The sequence below is a fragment of the Nyctibius grandis genome, chromosome 7, assembly GCF_013368605.1.
Source record: "Nyctibius grandis isolate bNycGra1 chromosome 7, bNycGra1.pri, whole genome shotgun sequence".
NCBI lineage: Eukaryota > Metazoa > Chordata > Aves > Nyctibiiformes > Nyctibiidae > Nyctibius > Nyctibius grandis.
Window position 1 is genome coordinate 59,734,019 of NC_090664.1, and position 13,134 is coordinate 59,747,152.

General features: G+C 61.3%; 1 protein-coding gene across 2 annotated transcripts in view; it reads left to right on the top strand.

The window, feature by feature from the left end:
* AGAP3 (ArfGAP with GTPase domain, ankyrin repeat and PH domain 3) overlaps positions 1–13,134 on the top strand; it is a 106,991-nt gene that overhangs the window by 68,292 nt on the left and 25,565 nt on the right. For both annotated transcript variants that reach the window (XM_068404812.1, XM_068404811.1), the window contains exon 11: positions 4,682–4,850. In XM_068404812.1, the coding sequence (XP_068260913.1) occupies positions 4,682–4,850 (169 nt within the window). The remainder of the gene's footprint in view (positions 1–4,681; positions 4,851–13,134) is intronic.

A 13,134-nucleotide genomic window follows, 5' to 3' on the forward strand; every position in this document is an offset into this window, starting at 1 on the left:
GACCCGGGCCCTGCGCGGGAGGTGCAGGGCAGGCGTGGTCAGCAGAGCTGGTTTTTACCAGGGTCTGGAGAAGAGCTCTTCCCTCTCCTGAAGGCCGTCGCTGCGGTGCCAGGCTGGGTGGGAGAGGCCTATAGGAACGTGCTCTGCACAGAACTACACTCAGTAAATGCATCTTCCTTTTCTGCTTCCCTGGCCCAGCCCCTTGAAGCAGGGGCTGCTGCCTCCGTGCATCTGGGGTGAGGAGCAGGCGGGGAGCTCGGTGCAGCCACGGCTGATGGTGCCGTTTGGGTGTGGGGTAATTTTCCTGGCTGCTAGGTATTGGGTAATGGAGATGAGGTGCCTGGGCAGAGCCTGCCGAGCTGAGCTGTCACTCGATGCATCTCTGATCCTCTTCGCTGCTTGGCTCGGGCGCGCAGCTGCCTCCCCATCCATCTCTGTCGCCTCCCCACTGTGGGGCTAATGGCTTCTTCCCCATTCCCTCTTGAGCACAGTTTGCTGCCGAGACAGCGAGCCGCGGACCGGCACACCTGTGACGCCGAGGCCGCAGCACCCGCTGCAGAGGGGCCGTGCCGTGCGGGGAGCGCGGGTGGGTCGGGGGTGCGGGAGCACTCACAGGGCTACGGGGAGAAGAGCGAGGTGTCGCAGCTCCCGTGCTTCCCAAGTGCTTCTGGGCCCTCTGTCCGCCATCTCCTCAGACACACGGGTCTGGCGTGCCCTGAGCCTCAGAGGCTTCCTCCTCATGTCCAGCCCTGTGCCTCTAGCTCCAGGGCTCACAGTGCTCAGGCGTCCAGCTCCCGAGCCCCCGCGCCCGTTAGCCCTCTGTCCTCACGCTGCAGAGCCAGGCAGTGCATTTCCTTGCCTTCATTCGTGGGAGCTTTGAGAACAGGGTTTTTTCGTGTAGTCTTTGACCCCTGCACCACACTGCGGTCCTGCATTTCCCTAACTTCATAACCCCGTTTTTTGGTCTTTATAGAACCAACCTGGGAGGGGATGGCTGCTGCTGCTGCCCGCTCTGTGCGCGCTCACACGTGCGTGGGGGTTTATCACATTTCTCACAGGCTGCTACTACCACCAGCTGTAGAGGCAGCGTGATTTCTGGGATGTTGTTTGGCCGCTCTCAGATGCTGCTGCTGCACACTAAGTCTCTCCTTTTTACACCGTTTCTTCCTCGGGGGATGATCTAGCTCGGTGCCACTTGCTTTCCTTACGGCACTGCCAGTGTTTCGCTTCATCACTACGTTGCCCCAAGCCAAAACCTGGTTTGCTTCCACCTGGTGCTTCTGGTGGTTCGCAGCCCATTGCTCAGACAGGTACAAGCGGGGCCTCTCCTCGCCCAGGTCTCAGACAGAGCTTTGACCCTTGCACCCAGGAGGGGGGTTGTGTTGCCCTGGGTGGTCACGCAGAGCAAGGCCCCGGGACGCAGAGCCGCGTGCTGCCCGGCTCTCACTCTGCGAGGACGGGGGGCTGCGTGCCCCCTCCGTGGCAGTGCCCCCCTGGGCGCTGGGGAAGGAGCCGTGACCCTGCCATCGCGGTGCGCCTCTCACTGCGGTGCTGCCAAAGGCTTTGGTGAGCAGCGTGGTGGTGTGACCAGCAAAGGCCCCTGTGCCTCGCCTCGGGGTACCTGGTCTGTGCCCTGCTCGGAGGGGACAGGCGCAGGAGGGCAGCCTGGAGGAGGAGGTGGTCCAGAGGAGGATGTCCCGTTGTGTCCTCTCCTCCCCCTCTTCTAGAGCGAATCGGGAGGTGCTGCAGTGCGTTTGTCTCCGGGTTTGTCCCCCGTGGCATGAAGCGAGTTCCCATGTCCTTTCCCAGGCTGGCACGAGCAGAGCGCGTTAGGGTTGAACAGCCCGGGTCACTGAGCAGGCCCGAGTCCCTGAGGAAGGGCACGTGCTGCTTTGTCGCATCCCTTTGAGCTCTCAGGCCAAGGGCGCGTGGGGCAGGGAGCTGCGGGCAGGAGCAAGGGCGAAGGGTCCTCAGCCGAGGAGACACTCGGCTCCCCGATGTTCCGTGAGATGTGAAGGCCCAGCTTCTCCCTGCCTCGCTCGGGGGAGCCTGGGCTGCCCACGGCTGGGGGGGTGGCAGAATTCGGGGTGCAGCAGAGGGGTCCCTGGGGCACGGATGAGCACTGGGGGAAGAGGGTCTTTCCCAGCCCCTGTCAGGGTATTCAAGCCCCAGAGCGTTTTTGTGCTGCTTTTGCATTCCCAGTGGCTTTTCCTTGGCACGATTCGGGGCAATTCAAGCCTAGACTTCTCTTCCATCTCTGTTACGTTCTCTCCCTGTCCCCGTTGGGGTGGGTGTAGGTACCCCAGGGATCAGCAGCCCTGCTTAAGTCTTTGTTTTCCTCCAGCAGACGTACCTGCCCCAGATGGGTCTGTGCCCCACGGGATGCAGACCACTGTGTGGCTCTGCCTGGGTCATACTGCTGATGACAGAAGCTTCCTGGCGGGGCTATCTGTCTGATTTTGGGTGTTTATCACTCAACGTGTTTCTGGATCTGTCTCTTGGCACCTCCAGCCCTACTTTGAAGCTCCCTCACTGGGAGCCAGACTTAAACTGTGGCTTCGCAGTCCCGGGTTGGCAGAGTGCGCCCAGGCGAGCTGGGTCCAGCCCTGACATCAGGCGTCCTGTGTGTCCTCGATGGGAGTGTATCTGCCATGGCTGCCAGCCCGGACCCGTGCGTGGGTCCTGCGTGGAGGTGCCACCTCCACCTCCGCTCTGGAGGTTTCGGAGGCTTTGCAGGACCCTGGAGCTGGAGCGTGGGCAGCAGCTCTTGCCGAGGGCAGGAGCACTCGGGGGCCTCATCCCTGGGTTCAGCACAGCTTCCCTTGCTCCATCTGTATTTTTCTTACCTTTCCCTGAGTGTGCTCGGTGATGGGAAAAGAACAAGTTCTGCGAAGAGCCCGTCGCGGTTTGCTGCCGCTTCCCCAAAGCCTTGGAGAGTAGATGCTGCTGCTCGTGAGGAGGCGCGTGGTTCAGCCCAGCTTCGGCGGCCGGGCTGTGCCGCGCTGCGCAGAGCCGGAGAAAGCAGCTCCCATTTTGCAGCCAGTGGAGCCATTCACACAATCACCTTCTGTTAATTCTATCTGCAACATCAATTAAATTGTTTGTAGAAACTAATTGAATGTGGCTTAATCACACATCTTAATAGCTTTCCACGCTTTGAACTCGTTGTTAATTCCAGTAATAAAATGAAATGAGAGAACTGGCTGGGTAATTAGCGAGGAGGCTTGGGAAGAAATTGCTGTTTTATGGCATGTAATAAAGGCAGAGCGCTGGTGACCGCTCTCTCCGGCAGGCAGCCGGCTAGTGCAGCAGTTGTGCTGAGGTAGGGAAAATCCTCCAGCCCCTCCGAGGTTCCCTGCCCAGGGGTGCCTGCAGGCTCCCACCCAGCCGGGAGCAGCTCGGAGCAGCGTTCGGATTGTCTCGGCGTTGCCCAGGGCACCGAGGGGTGTCATTTGGGGCCGAGTCGCCCGGGAGCTGGAAGCACAGAGGGTGTGCGGCCCCGCTGCCCCGTCACTTGGGTCTGCTGGGGTCTGTGGGAAGAGAAGGGTTCAAACCAAGGCGCTGAGGGGCTGCTGGGAGGTTGTACCCTCGCAGGTAGTCATTGCCCATACAGCCCCCACTCACCCGCTCTTGGGGCCAAGGGCTGGCAGAACGGTTGCTCTTACACTGATCTTGTTCATGTCTTTGTCTTCTTGGATTTGGGAGCAGACAGGAACCAGCTCTGAGCTAATCTTTTTGGTGATCTCCTTGTGAACTGGAGCAAGCCCAGGCCTCCCCGCAGCAGCCGGCTCGCCCTGGCCGCTCGCTGCCGCTGCCGTCCCGGTGCCGGGAGCCGGGGCAGGACGCACACGCGTCGCGGTGCCTCCCGGAGGCTCCAGCTCAGCTTTGGGTCCCTGTCCCTTGGGGGCTGCCCAAGAGCAGGGCAGGACGGCCCCTCCGTGCATCTCTCTGGAGGTCACGTTGGTCGGGTCTTGCGGGGCACGAGCCGGCTGCATGGCAGAGGGCTGGGGCAGAGCTGCGGTGCCCTGGGGAGGGGGACGGGGGGGAGCCGTGGGGCAGTGCACAGCTCTCGGAGAGGCTGGAAGTCTGCAGCCTGATTTTGGCTAAAGGATGAGGTTCCATTAGGAGGCCAGGCAGGATGATACGAACGGTCTGCACGTGGAGTTTCTGGTTGTGTAATAAATAGTTCACCAGAAGAACTGATGGAAGCACCGAGTTTTGAGTAAGGTAAAGCTGTGCAGGTGAATGGACCAGGGAGTCATCCTGAGCTGGGTTGTTCTGAGCTTGGGTTACCCTAGCTGTGACCCCAGAGGGAGTTTCCAGGTATCCCATCGCTCACACGGCACTGTATGATGTTATTAGCTGTCATAGCTGAGTGCTGTGGTTACAAAGACAACGGGTGACAGGGAAGAAGAGCTACCTGCCACCTACGTGCTCTTTTGCTCCATCTAAGCTCTGATCCCCAGCCAGGCTTTCACGAACGGGCTTGTCGTGGCATCCGACTGCCCGTGGCAACACCCCGACGTTATTCATGCCAGGGCTGAGGAGTTCTGGGCACTGGAAGGAAGATCTGGCGTTTCTCCGGCGCCAGTTCTAGTTAGTTGGTGTGTGGATGAGAGGGGAGCTGCGAGCGGAGGGCCGGAGCCGGGCTGACCTGCCCCGTTCTGCCCCTCTGCTCCAGGATTACATGCAGAACGTGCACGGGAAGGAGATCGACCTGCTGAGAACGACGGTGAAGGTCCCGGGCAAGCGGCTCCCCAGGGCGACGACGGCGACGGCCCCCGGCGCCAGCCCCAAAGCCAACGGGCTGGCGAAGGAGAGGAGCAGCACGCAGCTGACCGGAGGCACAGGTGAGGGCCGCGCGGGTGCCTGGGCTGGCGGCCGTCCCCTCGGGTGCCCCGGCAGTGCCACGCTGCACCGGGCCGGGAGCGAGAGCCGTGCCGGGGGTGTGGGTGGCACTGCTCTTGGGCAGCATCTTCGGGGGGTGCCGGCGTTCCAGGGGGGTCTCGGGTGAGCTGCTGGAGGGGCTCTGCGCTGGTGGGTGTCCAGGACGGAAGAAAGAGAAGGGCTTTAAGCAGTGGTGTGAGCTCCCTGAGAGGAAGCAGACGATGAGTTGCTGTGCGGGGGGGAAGCTGCTGCTCCCTCAGACAAAGGGACCTTCAGCCCGGGCTGTCTCCTGATCCCTGGCAAGGTCTCTTCTGTTTCTTTCCTTTGTCGTGGCGCCGTTTTTCCTCCCCGCTTTCCCCTGGAGGTACAGTAACGCGAGGGGCTTGTTTTGTAATTGTTATTCTTCCGTGCACACTCCGGAGGCGCAGCTGCCGCAGCGCGGGGCGAGGGGCGGGAGGCTCTGTGCCTTCTCGCAGAGCTCACCCCGCACTGCTCACCGCTTCTCCTGCCACAGCAGGCACCTCGCCCTGCCCAGGGGAGCTGCTGAACCCGGAGCTTTCCTGCCCACGTTTCCCGGGGCATCGACACGCCTTTGCTTTGTCCTCGGGGTTGGTGTGCTTGGCCAGGGTGGACGGTGTCCACACACGTTCGTCCCAGACAACCATTGGCACAGTCCAGTACAGTGGGGTGCGGGTACCCCTCTGCTCTTCGGGGTAACGAGGGAGTGCTGACAGCACTGCTGATGGCAGAAACCCTTCGTGATCTGGTACTGCACGCTGTGCCACCGAGAGGGAGCTCGGGCGATCACCTCCTCGCTGCTGTTCAGCCCCGTTCCACGCTCTGGTCACGTCCCGTGGTGGGGGGCTGTCGGTGCTGTGCTGCACGGCGTGCTGGGGCTGGGGGCTCCGGGGATGGGGAGCAGCTGGGGTGAGTGCCAGGAGCTGGCTGGGGTCCACGGCGTCACACACAGCCCAGGGGACGGGCCGTGCTCACGTCACTGTGTTCGCATGGTGCCGAGCGTGAAATACCGAGCCCTTCTGAACCCAAAGGGCTGCTCCTGCCGAGTCAGAGAGGTAAACTGCCAGGGAGGGATGGCAATTGCTGTCGTTCTTGACCGAGGGTGTTTTCTGCCACAGCTCCCCACCGTACCCTGCCATTTCTTCACCACCACTGCACACCTCAGCGTGCCCGAGCGTGGGAACAGCTCCTGCCTCTGCACGGAGGCTCTTCTGGGGCGTGCAGTCCCAGGGCCTCTGTCTGAGCTCCTCTGTGGAGGAGGTTGCTGGAGCCGCAGGGAGGATTCACAGACAAACCACAGCAGAGCTCACGGGGATGTCAAACCAAACGACACGTAACCCCGTACCCTGCGCTCACCAGCCGCCTCGGTCCCGCTGGGCTCCCGAGAGCAGACTGAGGTGTGACGCGGTTACTGCTCACTGCTGGGACACCAGCGCGTGGACTGGTGTGTGAGCCCGGCTGGCAAAGCCTGGGGAGACGCAGGGCGTGGAGGCCAGAGCTGGAGCAATTTAAACTGGAGAAGAGATGCAGCGTCCTGGCAGGGAGGGTAATTAAATGTTGGAATAGTTCATCTGGAGAGCTGGTGGACTTAGCACCGCGTGAAGCCTTTGCAGTGAGATCAGTTATCTTTGTACGAGATGTGCTTTAATGCAGCTCGTGTGTGTGTGGCTGGGTGGCTGCGGCGGCCTTTCCTCGTGTAGAAGTCATGAGTTTGAGGTCCCCTGTCCTCTGTCTTCGCCCCGTGTCCCTGCCCAGAGCACGCACGTCAGCACGGGGCTCAGCTCTGACAGCAGCCTGGGTCGGGGCTTACGCTCCCTGGCTTTGGGGGGTGTCTGCGTTGGTCGGGAAGGTTGGTCTCCTGGTACACCAATGGTAAGGTGTTTTCTGAGGGATTTTTTCAACTCACTCTGGTGCCTCCAAGACTGGTGGCAGCTGACGATGCGGTCGCCACGGTAAGTGCACCGACATGATAAAAATCCTGAGGTGACTTGCCCGTGTCCCTGTGTAACGCAGAGTACTGGGTTTGGGGTCGGTAAAGAATCTGCCCTGCTTGGGGTTAGCAGGGACTTTGCAGTTTTGCTGCCTTTCAGAAACATGGAGGGCTGGAGCCCCTCTGCTCTGGAGACAGGCTGGGAGCTGGGGCTGCTCAGCCTGGAGGAGAGAAGGCTCCGGGGAGACCTTCTAGCACCTTCCAGTGCCTGAAGGGGCTACAGGAAAGCTGGAGAGGGGCTTTTGACAAGGGCATGGAGTGACAGGATGAGGGGGAATGGTTTTAAACTGACAGAGGGGAGATTGAGATGAGATCTGAGGAAGAAATTGTTTGCTGTGAGGTTGGTGAGACCCTGGCCCAGGTTGCCCAGAGCAGCTGTGGCTGCCCCCTCCCTGGCAGTGTTCAAGGCCAGGTTGGATGGGACTTGGAGCAACCTGGGCTGGTGGAAGGTGTCCCTGCCTGTGGCAGGGGGTTGGGACTGGGTGGTCTTATAGAATCATAGGACCTTAAATATCATCTAGTTCCAACCCCCCTGCCACAAGCAGGGACACCTTTCCTCAGCAAGGGTCATTAGACACTGGAAGGGGCTGCCCAGGGAGGTGGTGGAGTCACCATCTCTGGAGGGGTTTAAGAACAGCCTGGACATGGCACTTAGTGCCCTGGTCTAGTTGCCATGGTGGTGTCAGGGCAATGGTTGGACTCGATGATCCCAGAGGGCTCTTCCAACCTCATTGATTCTGGGATTCTGTGGTTCTGTGGAGCAGGGCTCGCACCGCTGGGTGCCTGGGAGCTGCGAGCGTGGAGGGGGGAACTCGCCTCCATGAGCACCGGAACAGAACATCCCGTCACTGAGAGGAGAAGGTGTTGTGACTGGTGGGCATGGAGGCTACGAGTATGGTAAGGGTGTAAGCGATACGTGGATGTAAATATAAAGAGAGTAAATGCTTGTTACGATCTGTAAAGTGTTACTCTTAATGTGAAAACAGTCCCAGTGCTTGGGGTAGCAGCGGTGCCCTGTGTAACGATCTCTCCCTGAACGTGGAGCTGTGCCCGGGGTGCTCTGGGGGCCGGTGCTGGGCGTCCCTGGCACTCGCCACCCCCTTGGGCTGCGTTGCAGCGTGTGTGTGTGTGGCTCACGCTAAAGTTGTCCTGACAGACCCAGACCTGGCATTTTCCAGCTTTTGGTATCTTAACTTTATAATAAATATGGTGTCTGCACAGAAATAGGCACATCTTCTCCCGTTCCTGTCAAAGACTCCCAGAGACCTTGGAGGACCCGTCTGTGCTTGTCTGTTTGTCTAATTTTCCACAATTAGAAATGAGACCACTGAAAGCACCTGGGTTAGCCAGAGCACCCCTGTGTCTGGGCTGCCGGGTCAGCAGTGTCCTGAAGGGACAGTGGTACTTGGTAAAGGACCCTCTCCCCACTGGAGCATCGCTCCTTGTGCGCCCTTCGTCGGGGATCCCCAGGTGGGTCTGCTGGAGCTCAGCTGCTTCGCCCTTTCTGCTCCTTCGCCCTTTCTGCTGCTTTGCCCCATCTGTGTCTCCTTCGGCGTGTTTCTGGCCTGAAGAAGGAGAGTGGCTCCTACTGAAAGAGCAGACTGGGTGAAAAGGGATTTTTCAGCGGGGAAGGACAGATGGCAGCACGAGAGAAATATGGAGACGGTGTCAGTCAGCACGAGAGACTGGTCTCGGCACAGCTGCAGCCCCGAGTTCTGGCTTTGCAGAGGTTTGTAGGGACGTACCCCACAGCAGGGGAGAAGAGCAGGGAGCGCACGGCCCAAACGGGCTGCGTGGTGCCTGCGCACGTGCTCACACACACCCGTAACGCGGGCACGCACAGAGCGCACGAGCCTGTTCCCTGGCACTGCGCTGCAGCCGAGCAGCGTTAGAGGAAGCCGAGAGCTGAGCCCTGGAGAACCTGCCTGCAACAGCGTAAGGGAAGATCGGCAGCGATGGCCGAGGTGGTGGCTGCAGGGGAGGCACGGTCTCGGGGGCAGACGGCTGGCTGCTCGGGCAGGCAGGAGCAGGGCAGATGCTCCCCCTCGGCCAGAGCTGCTGAGCCCCCGCGGCCGGCCCAGGGGAGGGTTTCTGGGCAGCCCTGCACGGGCAGCCAGGCCGGGTGGCTTGGAGAGGGGGCTACAGTGAAGCAGAGGAGAGCCAGAGCGTGGCATGGGGAGGAGGGTGAAGGAGAAGGCTCTGCCCGTCCCTGCGGCGGGTCGGTGCGGGGCTCTCCAGCCCTCGAGCACCACGAGCCTCCCTCGGGGTTTGCGGGAGAGCAAAGCTGGCAGCAGCGGCTCTGGCGTGGGGAGGCTGAGCAGGACGAGCCGGGCTGGCCTCAGTGCAGGGAGGTGAGCTGGAGCACTGGAGCCTCTTAGGTGGGGGCAGAGCCGGACGGGGCTGATGCTGCTTGGTCACCTTCGCCCTGAGGAACACGTGTGTCAGGGCAGGCAGCACGTGAGCCCTCCTCCTCCTCCTCCTCCTGCCAGAGGATTGCCTCTGTAGCCAAGGGAGAACGTTCTCCTAAGCGTGTCTGGTGCTGGAGGCACTGCTGGGGTGCGGTGTCGTGGCTGATGCTCCTGTTTGCTCTGGAGTGAGGAGGGTCCAGCTGTCCCCTGGCCTGGCCGGGCTCCTTGGCATGGGCAGGAGAGCCCTCGGGGCGCTGCAGGGGGTGGCTTGCCTCTGCCCTTGGCTGCTGGTCCCAGTGGGCTCGGGGGGGCCCGTGCTGGTCTCAGCCGCTCAGCAAAGCGCCGGGGAGCCCAGCCTGGCTGGAGGGGTGCTGGGCTTCCGAGCGGCTGCCGGACCCTTACCGGGTTGGTGCTGACGCCTGGCAGCACGCTCCGCTGCCGCTTCCAGAGCAGGGGCCCGGGAGCAGGGCAGCGCGCTGGGTACCAGTGCTGGGCAGCACGGCCGTGCTGGGTGTCCATGGCCATGCTGGGTGTCCATGGCCATGCCGGGGCAGCGCGGCAGCAGCGGGTCCCCCCTCCCCGTCCCGGTGCGTGCGTGCTGCCCCCCGATGCTCTGCCTCTGCAGAGTGAGGGATGGGCTCCCCCAGGCCGGGGTTGCTGAGCCTGCTGTGATCATGTCACGTCGGGCTCCGTCGATGTTAACATCTCATTATCTTTGTTACTGTAATTACATTATCCGCTGCTTTATGCAGAATTATTCTCTGAGGACTAATTGATGGATCCATGTTTAATTCATTAATCATTAGCATCAAATTCGACAATTACAGTGCACACTGATTGTGGAATTTCAAATGTAATGAGGGAAGAATTAACAAAGAAAAGGGAAAACCTGTTTCCCTGGCATACCGCTGCTCGCCGTGGGGGACAATGACATTGAGGGAAGAAGAGGCAGCCGAGAGCAGGGTGGCGCAGGGCACGGCAGGCGGGAGGCTGGTGGGACCATCTTGTGCCTTCCTCCTCGTTGCGGCTGCACAGCACATCCCTTCGGGTCAGAGCAGGGTCGTTAATTCCCACGGAGGGATGGGGGTGGGTACTGGGGAGGAAACGCTCAGCTCTCGCTACTGGAGCGCAGTCGCCTTCCCCACCCTGCCAACAGCCCGTGGGTGCGGGAGCAGCACGTCCCCCCGTGCCACGGAGGGGTCCAGGAGCCCCCAGAGCATCCCCGGGGTGCCCGCGTGCTGCAGGGAGGGCTGGCCGAGGTGAGGTGCCTTCAGAACAGGCTGGTGGCCCCGGGACGTGCCCCTGATCCCGGGGCTGCTCCGGTACCTGCTCTTACAGTCGGTGCCTTCCTCTCGTGTCGGTGTTCCCTGCTCCGAGGCAGAACCCCTCACTCTGCTCTAAGGAGAGCCAGAGCAGACGTCCCGCTCCTTCCCCGTGAGCCCGCGGATCTCGGGGGTGACCCCGGCTGGCTCCCTGTGCCCTCTGCTGAGCCTGGCTGCAGAAGGTCCCCGTTAGTCACCGTTGTTCAGCCACGGGCCAAGAGCTGGGGCGTGGGGACACCAGGGCTGAGCGGGAGAGGATGAAGGTCTGTCTGGTGTGTGTGTTGGGGTGGGACCTTCATCCTTCCCAGTAACAGGTTAAAGGGCTGTTTGTAGTCTGAAGATGAAGCAGAGATCAGAGATTTAGTGAATTTATCTGTAATTAATACTTTGTGTCATGAATCATGTATAAAATACTACAGATTCATCTGTATGTTATAAGTAGTATGAATTCACTCTGACGTTCACATGGCAGCACCTCACGAGTGTTTATCTGTCTGCCTGAGCAGGAGGATGAACCCCAGTGTTTGAGCCATTGCATTCCAGGCTTTGCCTGGAGCAGAAGCTGGGAATCGTTGGGACTTGGCGGGGGAGAGGAGGAGCGTGTCAGGAGCTGGGAGGGACGGCGCGAGGCAGGACAGGTCCAGCAGACCTTGGTGTCCAGTTCTGCTGGGTCAGCTCGAGGTTTTATCTGCGAGGCGTGTGCTGGATTACAGTGAATTTCGTGTTTCCAAGCGTGTGACTGTTCTCTCAGCTGTTGTTGTCCCTTTGTAAAGAAGGGAAACTGAGGCAAAGAGACGATAAAGCCACAATTGTCAACAGCATCCGCTAGCTGTGTGTCCCCAGTTTAGAGCCTAAGAATTGCTTTTTCTTTCCCAAGAACCAGCCGTTTTTCAGCCCTTTGCAGTGTATCTGTGAGCAGTGAGCTCCTGTCAGCCCTCAGAGCCTCTGGTCGCTCAGCCAGGAGGGACACGTTGTTAGAGGCCGGTTTTACCAGCGTTGGTGGCAGGGACTTGAGCAGCAGCTCGGGAGTTCTGCAGCGGGGTGTGGATTAATCCCAGGTCCCCAAAGGAAGAATTCAGCTCCTTAACCCTGGGCTGCCCTACCTTTCCCTTCTGCCTTCTGCGTTGTTCTTGTGGGCACTTGAGGGCTGGACCGGGGGGCTGCGGCGTGGCCATCGCTCCCGGGGCCGCGTGCCGAGGCGGAGCATGGCCGGCACTGCCCGCTCGATCCCAGCCCTTCCCGACCCCACAGATCGCTCACGGGGGCCACCTTGGCACTGCCCACTCGATCCCAGCCCTTCCCGACCCCACAGATCTCTCACGTGGGTTCTGGTCGCAGGAGCTCTCCCGGTGACTCCTGGCAGGGCGGTCAGTTGTGTAGTGGAGGGTTGACCCCTTGGTCTGGGGGGGTTTACCCGTGGCTGTGGGTTAGTCACCATTGGCTGTTCCTGCACAACCTGAGTGAGAAGCTGGGGGTTTGGGGATGAGCATCCGGGCTCCAGGGACTCGGTTCCCTGTAGCATCTTTGGTGGTTCACAATATTCCCTACTCCATAAAGGTGTTCATTTTCCCTGTGCTTCCCGGAGGGGCATCGCAGCCCTGGCGCTGCCACGTGCTCCCAGACCCTCCCTGCAGGTCCCAGACAACAGGGCTCATGCTCCCTGTGTCACTGAGCAAGGCCCCTGTCACGGGGCGTTACCGGGACGTGCTGGGTCGGGGTGGCAGCGGTATTTACGGTGTTGAGGGTTTAGGTCTGCCCAGTGGCTCCGTACAAGCGTGGGGCGAAGGGCAGCACCTTCTTGCTTCAGACCTGCTCTCCTTGCAGGCTTCCTTGGCCAGAAGTCTGGCTGCCCTTCTCCCCACCCAGAGCCTTGCTGCTGGGGCGGTGTGAGCGCTCTGCTCACGAGACCCACAGGTTGGGCTTCATGGACACGCTTTACTGTGATTTTTCTCAAAAGGCGGCTTCTCTGGTCGGTGACGTTCTCCGGGAGCACGCGGGGTCGGCGTGCTGGGGTGCAGCTTCTGCTGGTGGCCTCGGGCTTCGCTCAGACCGCAGAGCATCGCTCGGGCGGGCTGCCGTCGCCTGACAAGCTGTGCCCAGAGGAGATGTAGGAGCTTCTCAGGGCTCTGTCCCACGCTGCCCTTCGGGGAGCCCAGCCTGCACAGCATCAGCACCCCACGCTGCGTTGTGCCTTTAGACATGGGGCACCGGCTGTGCCCGAGCCCCGGGGTCCCCTGAGCAGGACCCGCTCTGCCGAGGTGGCCACTCACGTTGTGAGAGTGTCCGGCGGTGCCACCGCAGCCCTGGCTCTGCTGTGCATCCCTGGGGGGCTGCCCCCGCCTCGCCCAGACCAGCGCAGAGCCAGGCCGTGCCCCCGTTCCCATCGCTCAGACCCGTCTGCCCCACGCAGGGCGCCCGGCCCGGGGGGCGAGCGGCACCGTCGGCGCGGGCAGGGAGGAACCGGAGCGCGGAGGGAGCTGCCCGTGCCGGCTCCCCTCCCCACCCCGGC